Genomic DNA, 21,843 nt, shown 5'->3' with positions numbered 1-21,843 from the left:
CCTTGAGATACAGTTGAAGTCGGAAGTTTACATACACTTAGGTTGGAGTCATTAAAACTCGTTTTTCAACCACTCCACAAATGTCTTCTTAACAAACTATAGTTTTGGCAAGTCGGTTAGGACATCTACTTTATGCATGACACAAGTCATTTTTCAGTGGGTCAGAAGTTTACATACACTAAGGTGACTGTGGCTTTAGAAGATTCTGATAAATTATGTCAATTAGCCTGAGTCAATTGGAGGTGTACCTGTGGATGTTTTTCAAGGCCTACCTTCAAACTCAATGCCTCTTTGCTTAACGTCATGGGAAAATCAAAAGAAAATCAGCCAAGACCTCAGAAAAGAAATTGTGGACCTTCACAAGTCTGGTTCATCTTTGGGATCAATTTCCAAATGCCTGGTATCACGTTCATCTGTACAAACAATAGTACGCAAGTATAAACACCATGGGACCATGCAGCCGTCATACCGCTCAGGAAGGAGACACGTTCTGTCCCCTAGAGATGAACGTACTTTGGTGCGAAAAGAGCAAATCAATCCCATAACAGCAAAGGACCTTGTGAAGATGCTGTAGGAAACAGGTACAAAAGTATCTATTTCCACTGTAAAATGAGTCCTATATCGACATAACCTTAAAGGCCGCTCAGCAAGGAAGAAGTCACTGCTCCAAAACTGCCATAAAAAAAGCCAGACTATGGTTTGTAACTGCACATGGGGACAAAGATCGTACTTTCTGGAGAAATGTCCTCTGGTCTGATGAAACAAAAATTTAACGGTTTGGCCATAATGACCATCGTTATGTTTGGAGGAAAAAGGGGAAGGCTTGCAAGCTGAAGAATACCATCCCAACCGTGAAGCATGGGGGCAGCAGTATCATGTTGTGGGGGTGCTTTGCTGCAGGAGGGACTAGTGCACTTCACAAAATATATGGCATCACGAGGGAGAAAAATTATGTGGATATATTGAAGCAACATCTCAAGACATCAGTCAGGAAGTTAAAGCTTGGTCGCAAATGGGTCTTCCAAATGGACAATGACACAAGCATACTTCCAAAGTTGTGGCAAAATGGCTTAAGGACAACAAAGTTAAGGTATTGGAGTGGCCATCACAAAGCCCTGACCTCAATCCTATAGAAAATGTGTGGGCAGAAACATGAGTCAGTTATACCAGCTCTGTCAGGAGGAATGGGCCTAAATTTACCCAACTTATTGTGGAAGGTTACCTGAATTGTTTGACCCAGGTTAAACAATGTAAAGGCAATGCTACCAAATACTAATTGAGTGTATGTAAACTTCTGACCCACTGGGAATGTGATGAAAGAAATTCAAGCTGAAATAAATCATTCTCTAGTATTGTTCTGTTATTTCACTTCTTAAAATAAAGTGGTGATCAAAACTGACCTAATTTTTTCTAGGATTAAATGTCAGGAATTGTGAAAAACTGAGTTTAAATGTGTTTAGCTAAGGTGTATGTAAACTTCCGACTCCAAATGTAGAAGCTGTTTTTCAGTCTCTCTGTGCTAGATTTGATGCACCTATACTGACCTCACCCTCTGAATGAAAGCGGTGTGAACAGGCAGTGGCTCGGGTGATTGTTGTCCTTGATGATCTTTTTGGCCTCCCTGTGACATCGGGTGCTGTAGGTGTCATGGAGGGCAGGTAGTTTGCCCCCGGTGATGCGTTGTGCAGACCGCACCACCCTCTGGAGAGCCTTGTGGTTGAGGGTGGTGCAGTTGCCATACCGGGTTGTGATACATCCCGACAGGATGTTTGTACACAATTACCAAGCTAGGTAGCTACCATGTCATGTTCTTATCAAACTGTCAACAGAGTAGCTAGCAAGCAACAAGATATGCCAAATATGTCTAAAAAACATTTAAGGGCAAATAAATCAGATTTGACCATTCAGACAAGTCGCATGGCCAGGAATCCACATGTGATTTAAACCCCTGAAGGTCGTTTGAAATAGAACAGATTCAACTCAGATATGCAAAATCATTGGGTGAGTCACTTCAAACTGCCAATGTGAACAAGGTTTAAATCACCCCTGGTCAATCTGAACCATTTTTCTATTTTGGGAATGTTTTGCCTTGATATTAGCTCCACAGTATAATTTGCAGCTGAAATTCCCATTGTCTCCAGGCAGTATCCAGCTCATGACTCATCTGGAAATAAAGCCTCTTAACCAGCACTAACTCTCAGCAGTTTCCACCAATCTTCTGACCCATATACATTATTATGGCACAGTTGCAGTACCGAGTTGTACAGAGGAACACATTTTAAGCCATGTTATTTATGGCTGTTGCAGAATTATATATATATACACACACACCTTTTGTGAGTGTCACGATATAGCTCACTAATAGCATTGAGAAAACCTAATTAACATTAAACAGTGTTGGTGTTATTTGCCTACATAACATAAGTCAAATTCTGCCATTGTTCTGCTTGTCATTCAGGATTACAAGTAGAAAACCTCCCAGCCAAATGCTTTCAGATTATCAACAAAAAAACTGCATGTTGAATATTCATGAATGTAATGTAAAATTGACCAGGTATGTGTCTATTGTGTGTTAAACCTGGGTCGAAGGGTGTGTGGCAGTAATGTTCACTCAGCACTTTCTTAGATTGTCCTATGACCTGAATCCTGGGATTTATGCTATACTGGGCCTGGATTACAGCCTAGTCCCTACTCTGGTCATCTCACAGTGAAGGGCAGGGTGACAGAGATGTTCATATTGTCCTGCTCTCATACCAGGATATACAGTATTACTGGCATAGCACACAAGGGGGCATTAAAAAGACTAAACAAGCTAAATGACAGACACCGTTATCTGAATGCTAACGAGCAAAAACAAACATAAACTAATTGCAATGGTTGGTAAATCCAGTTCATAAAGTCATACAGGATTAGCTAGTACCTACCGAATATCCTTTTCGGTGAGTGTGGACATTTACAAGCGAAAGTTGAACGAGAGAAATTATGCAAATGACCAAAGTTGTGATGCATGCCTTTGAAGAAAGAGCAGCATGTGTTGGCCTGTACAGAGCAGATGGGGGAGAAAAAATAAAACACTAGTAGGAAGCACAGGGGGGGAATAAATGGCAGCTGCACAGCTCTGACTTCTGTCAGATCGCCATTATTAGATAACTGATGGCAAACATTTAGTAGTGAATTGTATACAAGTGTAACTTCATCTCATGTGCGTTGCACAACTGAATCGCCGATAGATATAGAACGCTATGGACTCACCAGCTCGCTTTCTCCGGTCGTGCTATTTACTGTACAAACAAGTGATGGCTTAACTGTTCTGGGGAACTATGGTGAAATGAAGAACCCAATCTGCTTCATCTCCTAAGGTATTGCACAAGTTGACTGAAGGTAATATACTATATATACAAAATTAGTGGATTTGGCCATTTCAGCCACACCCGTTGCTGACAGGTGTATAAAATAAAGCACACAGCCATGCAATCTCCATAGACAAACATTGGCAGTAGAATTGCCTCAGTGCCACTGTCATAGGATTCCACCTTTCCAACAAGTCAGATCATCAAATTTCAGCCCTGGCCCGGTCAACCTTAAGTGGAGGCTGCTATAGCAGCAAAGGGGTGGACCAAATCCATGTTAATGCCCATGATTTTGGATTGAGATGTTTGATCACTTTTGGTCATGTAGTGTAACTTAAAAAGTAGCTACAAATATTAAAATGTATTGAAAAACTTCAAATAAATAGTTGATGGTATTGACAAAGCATCCATTGCGTTTTCCAAATACCCATATAAGGTATACCACCCAACCCTAACATGTACATCTGGTTCCCAGGTGTATCTTTTATAGTTATTTCACTCAATTTACCCAGAAGAAAATAAGGGTGGGTATACACAAATACACTGCTCAAAAAAATAAAGGGAACACTAAAATAACACATCCTATATCTGAAAGAATGAAATATTCTTATGAAATACTTTTTTCTTTACATTGTTGAATGTGCTGACAACAAAATCACACAAAAATAATCAATGGAAATCAAATTTATCAACCCATGGAGGTCTGGATTTGGAGTCGCACTCAAAATTAAAGTGGAAAACCACACTACAGGCTGATCCAACTTTGATGTAATGTCCTTAAAACAAGTCAAAATGAGGCTCAGTAGTGTGTGTGGCCTCCACATGCCTGTATGACCTCCCTACAACGCCTGGGCATGCTCCTGATGAGGTGGCGGATGGTCTCCTGAAGGATCTCCTCCCAGACCTGGACTAAAGCATCCGCCAACTCCTGGACAGTGTGTGGTGCAACGTGGCGTTGGTGGATGGAGCGAGACATGATGTTCCAGATGTGCTCAATTTATTTCAGGTCTGGGGAACGGGCGGGCCAGTCCATAGCATCAATGCCTTCCTCTTGCAGGAACTGCTGACACACTCCAGCCACATGAGGTCTAGCATTGTCTTACATTAGGAGGAACCCAGGGCCAACCGCACCAGTATATGGTCTCACAAGGGGTCTGAGGATCTCATCTTGGTACCTAATGGCAGTCAGGCTACCTCTGGCAAGCACATGGAGGGCTGTGCCACCCCCCAGAGCAGGGCTCTGGCAGTGCTCCTCCTTGCATAAAGGTGGAGGTAGCAGTCCTGCTGCTGGGTTGTTGCCCTCCTCCACATCTCCTGATGTACTGGCCTGTCTCCTGGTAGCACCTCCATGCTCTGGACACTACGCTGACAGACAATAAACCTTCTTGCCACAGCTCGCATTGATGTGCCATCCTGGATGAGCTGCACTACCTGAGCCACTTGTGTGGGTTGTAGACTCAGTCTCATGCTACCACTAGAGTGAAAGCACCGCCAGCATTCAAAAGTGACCAAAACATCAGCTAGGAAGCATAGGAACTGAGAAGTGGTCTGTGGTTACCACCTGCAGAACCACTCCTTTATTGGGGGTGTCTTGCTAATTGCCTATAATTTCCACCTGTTGTCTATTCCATTTGCACAACAACATGTGAAATGTATTGTCAATCAGTGCTGCTTCCTAAGTGGACAGTTTGATTTCACAGAAGTGTGATTGACTTGGAGTTACATTGTGTTGTTTAAGTGTTCCCTTTATTATTTTGAGCAGTGCATTTTCAGATTTGAGACTAACACCTCTAACTATACAAAATGTTTCAGCTAGGTTTCATATAGGATATTTGGGAAACATCTGGCGCATATATATATATATATATATATATATAAATAAAAATGAATCTGGATGTCAAAACACATTACTATCTTAACAGATATATCCAAGAATAATGATTTAATACATTAAATTACTTATGTTTTTTATTTCATTATTCTTCAAACAGAATCCATAGGCAGTTCATTTCAGGATGGTGTCTTCAGAGGCTGTAAAAAAACAACAGAAAAACGTGTTTCACAACATTTTCTCAGTTACATCTTCACTGCAGACCTAACATTCTGATGCATTTTTTAAAAATGTACCTTCTGCAAGTGCTTTGGCAATTTTCTCTTGCTCCTCTCGGATCTTCTTCTCTGCCTCCTCAACAAGTCTCTCTTTCTCTGCTCTTGGCTTCAGATAGTCTAAGGGAAATACAGCAATGACACTGACACTGCAATAATGATCATTCAAAATACCCTCGTAACATTACAACAATCGTATATCTTGGTAGTAAGCTACTTACCATATCTTTGTTTGCCATAAAACATGCCAATGAGCAAGAATGACCACCTGGCCGTCTGAAATAAAGACAATTGATTAGCTAGTTAGTTGACTTAGTTACACAGTTCAAACGTATGCGATTGCCTTGACCACTATCTATTTATGCTGGTTGACTTTCAATCGTCTTTTGGCAGAATATTTAATTCGTGTCTTGCACGCTAACGTTAGACTACATGTGAGATGACCTGGAACGGCCCCAGTTAGCCATGCTAGCTAATAAGTTAGCACGTTAGCGAGCGTACTCGGCAAGTAGCCAATACTGTGACCTTGCCTCAGAATTATTATAGACTAGTGAGTTGAACTATTAAACCTGGGTCAAAGTAACATATTGTCATCAATTTTGGCTTGATTATTTAGTTATACTATCTTTATGGCAGGTATATCGTAATTTAGCTGGCTAGCAACCCTCATTGGATTGAACCAGTCAATGTCATACGATTAACATTGGTTAGAAGCTAGCTAGCCAAACTTACTAACAAGCTAGACGTCTGATTTTAACATGACATAAAATCACCTGCTGTATTCACCATATGCATTCAAATTAGTTAGTACAACACAAGTTATTAAAATGAATATAGATGTACCTTGATGACAGGAGAGACTGCAACTGGAGGAACCATTTTGCTAGTGAGAAATTGAGGAAGTCTTCTTTTTCTTCTATAATATAATGGACATCGCAAACAAAAGTTAGAGGTGCATGCCGCCACCTACTGTACTGGAGTGTGTAGTCTATCACAGTTCACAGACTAAATGAATAAATACACAAAGATTCAAATAAACTAAACCCTCCTATCTAATCATGTACTACTAAGAAAATAAAAAAGAGCCCTAGTAACTTCTAACGAACCCTTCCCCATCCCCCTTCAAGAGCATCCTGACCGGTTGCATCACCGCCTGGTATGACAACTGCTCAGGAATCAGACTGTAAGACGCTTCAGAGGGTAGTGCGTACGGCCCAGTACATCAATGGGGCCAAGCTTCCTTACATCCAGGACCTATATACTGTACCAGTATATAGGTCATGTCGGCACATGTGACAAATACAATTTGATTTGATTTGAAATCCCTTCCAACTCCACATCCTCATCCAACCTCAATAACCCTACACTTCAATCTTTCCCTCCCTTCCACATACCAATACTTACAACAATACTGGTACTTACAACAATACATCAACACATGCTTGACTGTTTCATCAACCATATACTCCGTACACAAAGAAATTCCCATGCTTGCCAAACAGATCTAATGACGAGTTCAATGTACAATGCCCTAGACGCAACTGAGCAAACAGCACCATCTCTTCCTTCCTAATCTGACCATTGAATCTTGGTCCACCAACCTTTCTTTGTAGGGAAAATAAATGCCGGCCTTTGGGCTCGCTGTCCCACCTCTTCTGCCACACATCTATCATAATGGCTCTCTACCCAATTATATCTTGTTTTAAAGCATTTTTTTTCTACCTGGTCTACTATTTCACTCCCACCCACTCTCAAGTGAGCTGGGACCCAGGGACCCAAATCCTTTTCGATTTGCCAGATAAGCTATTCAACACAGACAGGGAAACTGATCATAATATAATTCTGACAGGTTGAGGGCAGCTACTATCGCCAACAGTTCAACTGAGTTTACTGACAGTTCATCTGACATATCTTCACGTCAAGTTCAGGAATGTACACGCCTGCTCCTCTCCAGTAAGACCCCTATCTGTGTTTGAGGATGTCAAAGAAAGACAATCTATTATAATGACAAGATAGTCTAGTGACCACTCTACAATGGAAATATATGTCCTCAAAGAAGGAAGGCAGGCGGGAGGAGGCGAGATCAGGTGGGGGAATTCTAGCCAATGAGAGGGTAGATACCCGTAAACAATAGGCACAACTCGGATATAAAGTTGTTTTCTTTCAAAGTGGGCCGAAATGCATTTCTTTTATTTAACTAGGCAAGTCAGTTAAGAACGAATTCTTATTTACAATGACGGCCTACCAAATGGCAAAAGGCCTCCTGCGGGGACGGGGGCCTGGGATTAAAAAAATAAAAATATACAATATAAATATAGGACAAAACACACATCACAACAAGAGAGACAACACTACAGAAAGAGAGACCTAAGACAACATAACAAGGCAGCAAAACATGACAACACAGCAATGGTAGCAACACAACATGACAACATGGTAGCAGCACAAAAACATGGTACAAACATTATTGTCAACAGCACAAAGGTCAAGAAGGTAGAGACAGCAATACATCACGCAAAGTAGCCACAACTGTCAGTAAGAGTGTCCATGATTGAGTCTTTTAATGAAGAGATTGAGATAAAACTGTCCAGTTTGAGTGTTTGTTGCAGCTGTAGTGAACTGAAAAGAGGAGCGACCCAGGGATGTGTATGCTTTGGGAACCTTTAAAAGAATGTGACTGGCAGAACAGGTGTTGTATGTGGAGGATGAGGGCTGCAGTAGATATCACAGATAGGGGGGGAGTAAGGCCTAAGACGATTTTATAAATAAGAATCAACCAGTGGGTCTTGCGACGGGTATACAGAGATGGCCAGTTTACAGAGGAGTATAGAGTTCAGTGATGTGTCCTATAAGGAGGATTGGTGGCCAATTGATGGCTGAATGGTAAAGAACATCTAGCCGCTCGAGAACAACCTTACCTGCCGATCAATGAATGTCTCCGTAATCTAGCATGGGTAGGATGGTCATCTAAAATCAGGGTTAGTTTGGCAGTTGGGGTGAAAGAGGAGCGATTACGATAGAGGAAACCTAGTCAAGATTTAACTTTAGCCTGCAGCTTTGAAATGTGCTGAGAGAAGGACAGTGCACCGTCTAACCATACTCCCAACTACTTGTACGAGGTGACTACCCTAAGCTCTAAACCCTCAGAGGTAGTAATAACACCTGTGGAAAGAGGGGCATTCTTCTTACCAGACTTTTGTTTTGGAGGTGTTCAGAACAAGGTTAAGGGTAGAGAAAGTTTTGTTTAACACAAAATAACAGGGAGGGGCCAGCTGAGTATAAGACTGTATCATCTGCATATAAATGGATTAGAGAGCTTCCTACTGCCTGAGCTATGTTGTTGATGTAAATTGAGAAGATTGTGGGGCCTAAGATTGAGCCATGGGCTACTCCCTGGCAGTGGCTGAGACAGCAGCTGTTCTGACTTTATACACTGCACTCTTTGGTAGAGGTAGTTAGCAAACCAGGCCAAAGACCCCTCAGGGACACCAATACTCCTTAGCCGGCCCACAAGAATGGAATGGTCTACCGTATCAAAAGCTTTTGCCAAGTCAATAAAAATAGCAACACAATATTGCTTAGAATCAAGGGCAATGGTGACATCATTGAGGACCTTTAAGGTTGCAGTGACACATCCATAACGTGAGCGGAAACCAGATTGCATACCAGAGAGAATACTATAGACATCAAGAAAGACAGTCAGTTGATTATTGCCAAGTTCTTCCAAAACTTTTGATAAACAGGTTCAAAATAGAAATAGTCCTATAACAGTTAGGATCAGCTTGAACTCCCCCTTTAAATAAAGGATGAGCTGTGGCTGCCTTCCAAGCAATGGGAACCTCCCCAGAAAGGAGAGAATGGTTAAAAAGGTTGGAGGTTTTGCGATGATAGGGGCAGCAACCTTAAAGAAGAAAGGGTCTAAACCATCTGACCCAGATTTTTTGGGGGGGTCAAGTTTAAGGAGCTGCTTTAGCACCTCGGACTCAGTGACTGCCTGCAGGGAGAAACTTTGTAGCAGGGCAGGGGAAAAAGAGGAAGAAGCATAGGGGATAGTCGCATTAGAAGGGGTGGGAGATGAGGAAATGTTGGACGGGCAAGGAGGCATGGCTGAGTCAAATAGGAATCCTGACTTAATGAAGTGGTGATTAAAGAGCTCAGCCATGTGCATCTGGTCAGTAACAACCACATCATCAACATTAAGGAACATGGGCAGCTATGAGGAGGGTTTATTCTCCAGGTCTTTAACTGTTTTCCAGGTCTTCTTGGGGTTAGACCCACAGAGAGAGAACTGCTCTCATGCAGAAAAATGAAACAACGAAGGGCAAATCATTTATTTTATTGTATTTGTTATTATGTGAATCAAATGCATTTCTATGACATGGGATTTTTAAGAAACAAAGGCCTTTATTCCCTCACACTCTCAGTCAGAAAGGTCAGAGCTATCGCATAAAACCTAAGGTTGTCATGGACTTTCAGTACAATATGACATAGGTAACACACCTGTCAGGTGATAACCAGCCAACTATGACAACTGATCTGAAATGCTGATCTGAAATTAATTTACGATGAGTATTTAAGTTTACGTTTATCATCCTCATCATCGTCACACCTTTGTTGTCAATCAGTGTGTAATGTGTCTTGTTGAATATCGAATACAAGTATTCAATGTGACTAAGCCATGCTATGTAACCCATAGGTTCAATATAAAAATGCAACATTGTATGTCATTTAGGCCTATACATTGCAGTCACAGTTATTCATAAAGGGAAAACATAGAGAAAGGATGGTAATTGTTCTTGAATGAAAATGTCATATCACCCCCAAAATAACCACAATAAATAAGATAAAGATTATTGATGTGAAACAAGAAACAAACCAAAAAACAAGATATTGGCACACAGTGTTCAGTCGTTGTCGTAGATGCAATCTGCAAAGAAATGTGAATTATTAGAAATGATACATAAATAAAAATCCTCTGACGTAAAAAAAAAAACATACCAGCACCATATTGCAAGAATAAAATTGATCTAGTTGATCACTTGATCTTTGTATAAATGCCATTGTGTCATGTCAAAAGTCTGAAACGTACCATCACCAATGTCATCATAGATATCAGAATCTCTGTAAAAGCAAAACAGATCATTTATATCAAATTCAGGGCATTTTATATCTAAGCATTTTCTCTGCAGTTTTGGTGAACTGGTCAATAACATACTTTAGATGGTGTGTATTTCTGGATGTTCTTGTATGATCTGTTTTTGTGTTGTACTTACTCTACTGCAATATGGCTAGTCAAGACGTAGCCAACTAAAGGAGAGAGAGATGACCATCATTAAAGTTAGCCCCCCTTGCAAAAGTGGTTTTATTACAGAATGCCTATGTGTGGATTCATTGTTACTCACACTTGCCCTCCTCGTTCCTGCAGATGAGCTTGTTGTCTACAGGCTCAACGATGACATCCACAGTCTCCCCAGGTCTCAACGGTAGATCTTTACTGCTCCACTTCTTATTGGCCAAGGTGGAAACGATGGTCACCTGATACAAGACCTGGATCTCCCGATCATGCTATTGGTGGGAGAGAACAGGATTGTGGGTCAAACAAACACATAAAATGTCAAATCTATGTCAATGGTAATAGCATACTACTTACCTTGAACTTCTTTCTGAAATCCTTCTCTTCCTTCTCAAATTTCTTTAGCTTTTTAGGATCTTTGTCCTCAGCCTTATCCTTGGTTTTACTTTGTGGGAGACTGAAAAGAGAGAGATGGAACGTGACATTATCAACGTTTTTTCCCAGTGGGGGATTAGGACATTCTTATGTCATTACAGCAACTTTGTTTAACCATGGGTCCATTTTTCTCTCTCTCTCATTACCTGCTGATAGATGGAGTCGGAGGGAACTTAGTGACATCCACATCATCATAGATTTCCTCGTCAATGACCTCAGCTAATTGTTCTATAACAGCAAGAGATACAAAGAAAGAATAGTAAAAACACATTGAAAATGTACGTTTTTGTAATGCCACTGACACAGAGCACACAGTCACCCAAGATATTAAACATAATACTTTACCAGTATTTCCTTCCTGATCAAACTGGGAAGGTGGAGGTACTCTGAAAATGACAAAAAAAAATAATTCAAATCTTAGTCTATGTTATGCCTTGTCTCTGGTGTAATTTGATTGGATTGCTTGTGCTGTAGGTCAATTTTGATCAAATGGACATGAATCAACACAGATAATTGAACAACCACACAGAAGGTCAACAAATGCCAACAATTACAATTATTTAACTCACACCTGTACATATATCATTGTGGGTACATATACGTTTATAGACAGAATGAAACGGTTGTTAAAGGCCAAGTGCAGTCGAAACTGTGAATACTGTGTTTTATATATATTTCCACACCACGAGGTTGGAATAATACTGCGAAATTGTGAAAATTATGATAACGCCACTTTAGCTGTTTGATGGGATGGAGTTTGGTCTAGTTAATAGACCAATAAGAAAAAGTTCCAAACCTCTCTACCAATAACAGCTAGTTTTCAGTTTTCCCCTCCCTACTCTGACCACTTCCTGACAGTTCTAGCAAAATTCTTGCTTGAGAGATTGCTTAGAAAAGAGCAATGTTTGTTTCTTTAAAAAAAAACAATTTTAATTGAACACGATCACAGTTGTTACCCAGAAATGATATGATACTGAGATCAAAACGGCTGCATTGGACCTTTAATTAACTGAAGGACATACAAAAACAGTATTTTTATTGATGTTTTAAGAATGATTTCAGACTGATTCAATTATTCAGTAATGAGTTAATGAATCCCTTCTGTCCCTCCTGTTTAGTTCGTTGAGATTTTGGGTTATAGGGTTAGGAGTTAATGACAGTGAATTTTCCTGATCCATCTTACTAAATGAGAGAATTACTCAATTTTGCTGCCTGGGCCTTTTCTCCACTCCTCGAAGCCCTTTAACACCCAAGAGAGGCCGCGAGGTTTAGGAGGCAATCTGGTGTCCGAGAGGCTAGGGTTGCACATACACACACACACACACTTATTTACATACACACACACAGACACATGCATAGAAAGTATACACTCACAGATGAAAGCACGCCAATGAATCTACATCATCAGAGTGCAGCAGGAAACGGTATTCTCACCTGACGTTGAAGCTTGACTCGTCCAGATCATCATATACGTCCCCATCCTCCTCAGGTGGTGGAGGAAGAACCACTAGGAATGGCAAAAGGAAGATTGAAGCTACTGTCGATGTAACTCAGGTCATGTGACCACATTGCCATATTGTGTTATTCACTTTCAATATTAAGTTGTGGTCATTTGAAACTTACTTCCTGGCCCCTTGATCCCACTGGAATGAGGAGAACATGATTTCAATGGAGCACATAATCACACAGTCCAAACTAAAGACAGTGAAAGGGATTGATGCAGTGCATTTTTCATAATAAGGTATTCATATCTTTCCAATGGTTATCTGTCTCAAAGGTTTTGATAGTGTCAGTGGCCATTTTACCTGCTGAGGTTATTATGAAAGTCCACGTCATCATATACCTCCGGTTCGTGTTCCATCTGACTGGGTGTAGACCCACCCTGACGCTTCAGAGTGTCAAAGTCAATCGCAACGGACTCCGTCTTCACATAGCCATCTGAAAATATACAAAGCACATGTCTAAGTCTCACACATGGGGAACATTTAAATGGATGTGAGGGAGAAAAGTAAGACACATAGAAAGGAGATGGAGTAGAGGAGGAAGAGCAGACAGGAGGAGGAGGAGGAGACAGCTGTCACTTACAGGAGCCATCCTGTGACCTTCCCAGCCAGCGGCCCTCTGGGTTGTCCAAAACACGCATGATGTCAATAGACTCTCCCTGCTTCAGCACCAGGTCCATCTTGCTCCCTTTACTGTCCACCCTGGCCTTGGCCCTGTGGATGACCTCCAGTGGACCAGTCAGCTGCCACATTAAGGAGAAATAAAAACATGATAGAGGATGCAACGTAATACACATTAACACATTCCCAAATATTCTACAGGATGGACTCCATGATAACTACAATATAGCAAGACTTAGGGGAACCACTGAACAACGGGCTTCTGCAGTGCAAACACTCACTTTGAATTTCTTTCTGGTCTCCTGTTCTTTCCTCTCGCGTTCTTTCTGTTCTTTCTTCTCCACCTGTCGTTTTTTCTCCTCCCTCTCTCGCTTTTTCTCTTGTTCCTTTGACGATTCCCTGGTAAACAATAAGTGTCAGTGGTGTTAATGCTCGCTAGAGGGCAGTGATCATTTAAAACCTGGTAGAATAACAGTTGAATAGAAACTGAAGGGAATCCATAGAGATACTGTGGATAGAGGACTCAACTTGGATATAACCCATTTTATATCCATATACCCCATGGACATTGAAGACCAATGTATGTACGCCACTGAGGGCAATGTATGCACTCACTACTGTATTGTTAGTCACTCTGGATAAGAGCTTCTGAATTTGCTATATAACCCATTTTATATCCATGTAACCCCTGGACATTGTCATTGTAGACAATGTATGAACGCCATATGCACTCACTACTGTATTATTAGTCGCTTTGGATAAGAGCATCTGAAATTGCTAAAATGTACATTTTTAAATATTCACCACCATCTATCTAATGGCCAAAATAAATGACACACAATATTTGGCTTAGGACTCCAGCCCTGCAGGGGGTGGTAAAACCACCAATATTAGCGTTACACTATTTAAATTTTAATTTTTTTACTACTTTAAAATGGAGATAGCCTCAATTGCGCTGCCCAAGCTGTCACAGGTGCCGTAATGGCACAGATACAAAGATGAGACCTTTTAACATCTCTATGAGGGAATATTTCTCACCATCTTTCATCAAGATCTTCATACATTTCATCACTTTCACTGTCCTATTGGAGGAAAAATATTTAGTTAGAATACTGTACGAATACATGGCAATAGTTTGTAAAAAATAAAATAAAATAAAAAAATCAGAAATGTTGACAAAGTGACAAATATTTAAAGTCACCTCATTCCCTTGACTGGGAGGATTGTTCATTAACCCCACATCATCATAGTTCTCATCTGGGTCAGGTTGGATTCTGGAGGCAGAGACAGTCAGTCAGTCAACTGGCCAAAATGACCCACCACATCCATGAAAATAAAGTCAGTACACAAGTATTCAATTTGATGTTTCTATGCTGTGAAGAAAGTGCATTGTGCCTCTACAGGCCAATGTGTATTTTACTTGTGTATGTACCTCAGTGCCAATCACCCTAGTCTAATATTGTTCGGCTTTCACACGACATTCCCCTGATTATCAGAGTCTGATACTCACATGGCTCCTGGTGGTCGCGGTGGCAGGCTAGGGGCCATGGGGTTAGAGGGCAGGGGTGGGGCCACATGGTTACTGGGGTGAGAGGCAGGAGGTGGGGGAACACTTCCCTTTCTAAACCCAGCAGGACCTTCAGGGTAAAATCACAAACCTTTAGATGGTCCTTTCAGACATTAGTGAAGAAAAACATTTCCTTTTGAAATCAATTGCAGATTCTTAATATAGCAATTGAATAAGACCTCAGTCCTCCGTGTTCTATGGACGATATTCTGTAGTTGAAAGGGAATGCACAGTAGCGGAGTTTGAGATAAAAAATAATAATAATCCTTGTCCCTACAACGTGTCCAGCAGAAAATATCTGGTTACTGAATATGTTGAATTTCATCCTGAATGTAGACAACAATCCTTACAAAAAATACACGAATAGTGCCTGTAACTCAAAACGACACTGTCCCCAGAGGGAGTGTGGAATTCACATGGGACTCTCTTCTGTCTGCGGACTTACAGTAATGCAAACCGTGGTGAAGTCTATCTTTAGTCAAAACCATGTTCACATGTGGATCCAAAAAAAGGAAACCTTTCACTTGAATGTGTCCCTGTTGTAAGAGGAACTCCGCAATTAGGGAGCAAACATCAGCTGTAAAAAGGAGGAAGGTAAAACAGAAACTAGAGCGGGAACTTGAATAGAGGAAGCCAATGTTCGCGTCTTTGGTTTCACATTTCAACGTGGAATTGTACTTCTGTGTGTAACGACTTTTATAAAGCTTATAAAGCATCCCCTCTAATCGGTCTGTCTGTTGTGATGACAACCTGTGACACGGCTGATGTGTGTGTTCTACCACCTGTCTCCGATCAGTGGAGCATAAAAAACCACAGAAACCACTAGACTGGGTGAAAGGCCCGTCAATCTGCAGAACTGGAGCACTCTTAGAAAACCACAGCAGGTGCATCTTAGCAGCTGATAGACTTATCAAGATGTGGCTTATTAGTGGTAAGTGAAAGACAAAACACTTACCATCGGTACTAGCCTCTGTGCCCTTCTTGAACTTTTCCAAGTTGACCCTAGGAGGCCGGTTGGGTTTGGCTGGGGCAGTCCCCAGTGCCAGGATATTAGGCAGTGGGTTCCTTTTGGGGAAAGAAGAGCTACTGGTAAGCGCAGAAGGGTTCAACCCCACGACTGGAATGGTGTGGCCCAGTGGCTTCTTAGTGAAGCTGGGTTTCTTACTGGCTATAGGTTTGGGGGGACAAGAGTCACTGGAGGTGAGGGGGAGTTTGGTTATTTCTTTTACTCCTTCCTCAGATAGTGTCTCTCCTCGATTGAATGCATTCTGAGCAGTCCTGATGTTTGTGGGCTTGAGGGTAGTGCTTGGTGTGAGCGGTTTGATTGTAGAATCCACAGCGCCAGCCACACTATCCTCTGTCTGAAGCCGCATCTTTGCAATGGAGCTGATGGGTTTTATGGAAGGGGGTAATTTGTTCGGCGTACCCCCACTGTCGTCAGGTTTGGAGCTTCTGTCTTTGCCCCAGGTGGGTTTGGCCACACACAGGGGTGGTTTGGGGAAGGCAGGCTTGGTGCCAGACAGGGTCGAGCTCAGAGAGGGCTTCTGGAGAGGGGGTTTTGGCAGAGGAATTTTGACCTCAGCGTCATGGGATACTTCTGGGCCAGGAGGTTTGGGTTTAAATGGGTACTGTTTGGCAGAGGGTTGGCTGTCCTCTTGGGCACTTTCAAACATACTAGCGATCGCTTTGGTTTTGGGCAACTCCCTAACTTCTGGAGCACTCTTGGTGGAGACAGTGTTCTTGAGGAAGTTGGGTTTGGGCACGGTGGATGCTGCACTGCCTGATAGGCTGGTCTCCAGAACAGGTTTCTTAGGCTGGATGGGGGGTCCAGAAGACAGGGTGGGGTGCACTGCAGCTTTGGGACGTCCTGTAGAGGTGCCCTCTGTGGAGTTCCCCCCCGTGTTGAAGCGAGCCGTGATGGCCTTCACATCAGACTTGTTGTTCTGCTGGCAGCAAACAAACAAAAGACTAGTGAGGAGGAAGTGTCCTTTATGGATACACAGTTTCCCCTAATCAATACTAATTTGGGGAAGACCGAAACAAATAAATGCAAATTACATCAATAGTCATTCATTAAACACTGTTGGTTATGTCTCTATTATACAAACTCACAGACATATCTAACTGGGGAACTAGGGAAAGGAGAAAGAGAGAGAGATATAGGGAGAAAAGAGAAAACAGGGAGAAAACAGGTTGTAACAGATGCTTTATAACTGACATGTAGAAATGACTCCAACCTCCACATGTACAACTTCTCCTTCTTATTGGGTCAGGGTCATCGAAGAGAAAAGTTGTTCTATGATTTTACAGCGTAGATTGACATTTCATCAAAGGACGGCCTCTGAAAAGGATGCTTAACCCTGAGTAAACTATACGATGTTTTCACCACGTTGGTATTAAACCACCTCAATCTCACCTCAATCTCAAATCAAGCCAACAACGATTCACCTACCTCTCCGTGTCTTGCTGTGCTGAGAGCAATAAGCTCCTCAGGGTCCAAGTATGTGTAACAGATCACAGAGGAAATGCAACAAAGTAATGACGCTAAACAGGAAGTGGGTACATAGGTGTTCTGTGCTCTCATTGTTTGATTAACCTACACTCTTTGTTTTTCATAGACAATATAGTCATTCTAACGATAATGGTTCTGCTACTACTAGTTGGGGGAAAAAAGGTATCTTGAATGCCTGGCTGTAAAAAGAGCCGTGTAAATATAATGAAGACCTAATATGACCTAATGAATCAGATTACCCCTCTATGATGAAAGGGTTCTGTATTATGACATTCTGTCTTTCCTTAGCCAAGATGCAAATTACCCTCTGGGGCACAAAAAAAAGCTGTTTATCTGTGCACTGTGTGAGCAGGTACCACAGGTTCTGCTCTCTGGTGAAAGGTTAGAATACTGTATGTATCTGTTATTAGCCACACTGGTGATAGTTGCAGTACAAATCTATGCCTCCTGTTGTTGATAATCGAGGACATGTGGTGGATGGCTCTCCTCTTGTAAGCACCACACCTCACTGTAATGAGGGTTGTTCGAAATCGAGACATAGCAGTCCTATCATGAGGAAGTGCAAAGGACAGGCGTTCCCGATTGCACAACGCTGATGGCCGCCAGACTGGAGAGAAACAAACTGTGCTGTTGTTGGACTTCAGGGGACAAACAATGGAGACAGCTAGGGGGCAGGGGTGTCCATTGAAAGTGGCATTAACTCATCAATGAATTAAACATAATACTTGTTAATACTTGTTTCACAGTGTATTGGACTTGCCACTCTCTATGAATACACATATAGCCTAATAAAGTGTGTCGCGTCACATAAAGAGCAATGTAGGGAGATTATAGTAGTTCACACTGGTTCTGCTTAAGGCAGTCAATGTCACTTGACTTTGTTTTATCATTAGTCTCATTGGTGAGCATCCAGATTACTAAGGGGTAAATGTATAGCCGATTCTCGTGGCTGTTTCTGAACTGTCGTTTCTCCTTAGAAACCACACAGGCCACAACTTCAGCTGGATTCCACTAAACTAGTTTATGTCCCTAATAAATGTAGATATTTCTGAGCTAATGATTATGATGCATCGGCGTTATAAAGACACTGTCTGCCTGTCATTCATGTGTTGAAGGCTGTGAGACGTACAACCCATTTAACGATATTCAAAGCAGGGACTCCGCCGCTCAGACACAGAGAACCGTGACAATGCTATGTCATGTTTACGACTTCACAGATACAGTGGATTTCACTTGTCTATATGGCTACTGTATGTGACGTGGACTGTCACCAAAACACTGAAAAAGAGACTTTCAGTGCCCTACTGTCTCTAGTCACTTCACCAGAGATGTGCTGCATGTCTAGCAAGACAAGCCAACAACCGAGGGTCGAAGGTAACACGTTGACTCTTTTTTTAATCAATTAATGACTTCTCCAACAAAAGAACGAATCTCCTGACACACTACGGTCAATGTCCTTTAGATGTTAAGCTTGGAGAGAAATGAGAGACGAAAAAAAATGCCTTGAGTAAAAGCAAAGAGGAACCACGGGTTTTTTCAATGTGGTGAAACAAGTTAAAAAGTCTGTATTACACAATCTAGATTGTCACCAACCCGTTATAAAACGGTACTTCTCGAATACAGAGGTTAAGCGCTACTTTAATCATCCAAATCAAAACTACATTTACAAACCCTTGTAAAAGAGACAGTATAGGTTAATAGTAATCAAGTACAGAATCCCCATCTCATCGCACTTTCATTAAACTTCCCAAGAAAAATGTGCAAAGAAAACAGGGCCCTGTATAACAAATAAGACAATGAATATAGGATCTTGCACATAAAAAAATATATATATACAGCGAAATGGGCTAACACCTGCTACTACACGACGGTGTACAACAAAGAATTCAAACAAACACTTTCCCAAGTTAGCCATACAGCCAATAAAGATACAGCACCATTAACTTCTCAGGGTCACAGCTCATGAGGATATGATTGTAAGGCAGGTACTCACCATAGTGGCAACAGTCAGCGCCCAGGGAATCTACCCAGTCTGTACGTGGGCTGGCGGCCCTTAGGTAGGAGAGAGTTTCTCTGTGTGTACTGAATGTTTTTTGTGAGTGATGGCATGAGAGAGAGAGAGAGTGAGTGTGTGTGTGTGTGTGTGTGTGTGTGTGTGTGTTTGAGCATTTGTGACCTCAGTGTCTGTGTGCTATTGGCTACTTCCCCTCTCTGCTAAATGACTCCTGTGTAGTCATCAGCATGGCAGTCTTATCTCTCTCTGTCCATCTGCTGTATTTGCATATTTCAAGCAGGTACATTGCTCTTTCCATCTCCAATGAACCACCAGCGTCACAATTCCACAGTAGTTCCCCAGAACTGTCGTGAAATACAACCTTTTTCCTCACACTGGACATACGTAGTTAACTAGTATACAAAACCCTGTAATAAAATGTACTGAATTACATAAGGGGGGGTGGGGGGGTCAGAGACACAAAGTCTACTGGCTAATGTAGTCAAACCTGAGGGTTAGCCAATAAGTAAATGAGGGATTGATGTTGTTGTTGATTGTAGAGAGGGAATAAAAATGGAATGTTTCTGGATGAATTCGGTCTGATATTTTAGATATGAGCTGTCTCAGATCGTTTGTGAAAAATATTGACCTGAAATTAACAAAAATAGAGTTACATCTTTCTCGTCCAAAGTAAAATAATGGCAGGAGGGAGGAAGGTCTGTACCTTTTGTGTTGTTTACTATGCGCCGCAAGGCATTTTCAAGCACATCACATTTGGTGTCAAATGAAAGCTAAGTCTAAATTATTGCGAAACGAAGGCATATATATTATTTTTCTACCATTTCCAACGTAATAAAATAGGAATAAGCATAGGCTTTGATTTCTGGTCAAATAGATGGAAAAGAGGTCTTAGAAAACATCTAGCAGAAAAAGTCTTAAAAGGCATTAGAAATGTATCAAACCACCATAATGCTGAAATGATTTGGCCTTGTCATTCAGTTATCAAAAACCCACACATCTTTAAAATATTTTCACATTTCTCTCCTTCATGAGGAGGGAGGATAATGGACATGTGCAGAAGTAACAAGTAAAGGTAGACCTACCAATTAATTATAGTGTTTTTACTGATAATTTGGTTTGTGATTTATTAAGTGAGCAAAATGTGTAATTCTGCTCCAAAATCGGTAACAGAAGGACTGCAACCGAATTGGTTACAATTGGAGTTCATAGAAGTTCAAAAGCACAGTCGGGTCACCTGCTCTCCTCCCTTCCACTGGCATGTTTTCTTTCTGGCACATGGTGGTCAAAGCAAGAGTGTGAAAACAGTTTGTCCAACCCCCCTCTCCCTCCCATGTGCCCTCTCCCGGCTCTCCCTGACACCTACAAATGAGCAACGTTCCCTCTAATTTCTTTTGGCACGGAGCAAATTTCAGGTCTGCTGAGTGCAAACATTCTGAAAATTCTGTGCAACTTCTGGCAGACGTTAAATATGGGCACTGAGGCTGTACCCTCTTTAAGTTACAGTTATAACAGTGGCCAAGTAGGCTACTGTGGCTATTTGATCATAATGTAGGCCTACCAGAGTGGCCTACCATCAAAAACAAATGGAGAAAATGCATCCCATAACATGTTAACATGGAAATAGCTGTTATATAATTTAGCCTACAGTAGCAGCCAATGTGGGGTGTTCAATGTAGGCCTACATTCCATGAGACTTTTGAAAATACCATGTGGGGATTGACAATAACATGTTTATGTTATGTTATATATCATCCTTCAGACAAGGAGGTGACTGAAAATGTTGTGTTGTTTGATGGAAGAATCCATTTTACAAAACAAAATGCATCATTATTCCCATATCATTATCACAGAGAATCAAACAAATGATGCTACCCTGTGCCTATTGGCCACTTAGTTTATTCAATCCTGTCTCAAAATACCACACTTCCCCTTTAAGACAGAAAAAAGATGTCTTTCTTTTCAAAGATGGCTAGAAATACACATTTTGTGCTCTTGTAGAAAGCAACCACTCCCCCATTGCTGACTAGAAATGAGCTATAACTGGGCTAATAACTCTCTAACTAGCAAAGAATATGAACAAATGTGCACAGCTGGCTACATGCAACTCTTTCCTCTCATACACTGAGCACCGACAGACACCGGAGGTCCATAGATGTTAAAATGTCGTTGAAATTTGGTCAGTCCAATTTGGTCAGTTTCACATGTTTGGACAGCACAGTAGTCAGCAAAGCAGAGTTAAGTACAGTACAGTCTTGCAAAGTACGGTATTGCACACTAGAGTAGAGTACAGTATAATTTACTGTACTGTATTGAACTGTGCCAGACTAAACTCTACTGTGCTCTACTGTACTGTATTGTGCTGTGAGGTCCAAACTTGTGAAACATAGATGTCTATGATTGGTACAGATTTAGTCGGGTCTGAATCAATATCATTCCTAATTAT

At 41.5% G+C, this 21,843-nt stretch overlaps 2 protein-coding genes across 4 annotated transcripts; both read right to left on the bottom strand.

The window, feature by feature from the left end:
• Positions 1 to 5,300: 5,300 nt before the first annotated feature.
• On the bottom strand, positions 5,301 to 6,405 carry LOC115128941 (ATP synthase subunit e, mitochondrial). The gene is made up of 4 exons (XM_029659078.2): positions 6,300 to 6,405; positions 5,678 to 5,732; positions 5,478 to 5,576; positions 5,301 to 5,381 (listed from the first exon to the last, which is right to left on the bottom strand). Exons 1-4 carry the CDS (start codon positions 6,333 to 6,335, stop codon positions 5,356 to 5,358), a joined length of 216 nt encoding a protein of 71 aa, XP_029514938.1. The 5' UTR covers positions 6,336 to 6,405; the 3' UTR covers positions 5,301 to 5,355.
• Positions 6,406 to 9,776: 3,371 nt separating this feature from the next.
• Positions 9,777 to 19,541, bottom strand: fyb1b (FYN binding protein 1 b). Of its 3 annotated transcripts, none has more exons than XM_029655484.2 (18): positions 19,380 to 19,541; positions 15,830 to 16,820; positions 14,818 to 14,944; positions 14,509 to 14,581; positions 14,346 to 14,389; positions 13,589 to 13,706; positions 13,270 to 13,429; positions 12,990 to 13,122; positions 12,808 to 12,827; positions 12,619 to 12,691; positions 12,384 to 12,479; positions 11,530 to 11,570; positions 11,331 to 11,412; positions 11,107 to 11,206; positions 10,859 to 11,021; positions 10,730 to 10,763; positions 10,546 to 10,577; positions 9,777 to 10,383 (listed from the first exon to the last, which is right to left on the bottom strand). In XM_029655484.2, the coding sequence occupies exons 1-18, from the start codon at positions 19,380 to 19,382 to the stop codon at positions 10,361 to 10,363; spliced, it is 2,313 nt and encodes a 770-aa protein (XP_029511344.1). In that variant the 5' UTR covers positions 19,383 to 19,541; the 3' UTR covers positions 9,777 to 10,360. The 3 variants fall into 3 exon arrangements, with proteins under 3 accessions (XP_029511344.1, XP_029511350.1, XP_029511360.1); XM_029655490.2 differs by having other exon boundaries at positions 15,830 to 16,817; XM_029655500.2 differs by lacking the exon at positions 12,384 to 12,479 and having other exon boundaries at positions 19,380 to 19,540.
• Between the last annotated feature and the right edge of the window lie 2,302 nt (positions 19,542 to 21,843).

Source organism: Oncorhynchus nerka, linkage group LG4 (assembly GCF_034236695.1).
Source record: "Oncorhynchus nerka isolate Pitt River linkage group LG4, Oner_Uvic_2.0, whole genome shotgun sequence".
Lineage (NCBI taxonomy): Eukaryota > Metazoa > Chordata > Actinopteri > Salmoniformes > Salmonidae > Oncorhynchus > Oncorhynchus nerka.
This window is presented reverse-complemented; position numbering and strand designations above follow the sequence as displayed.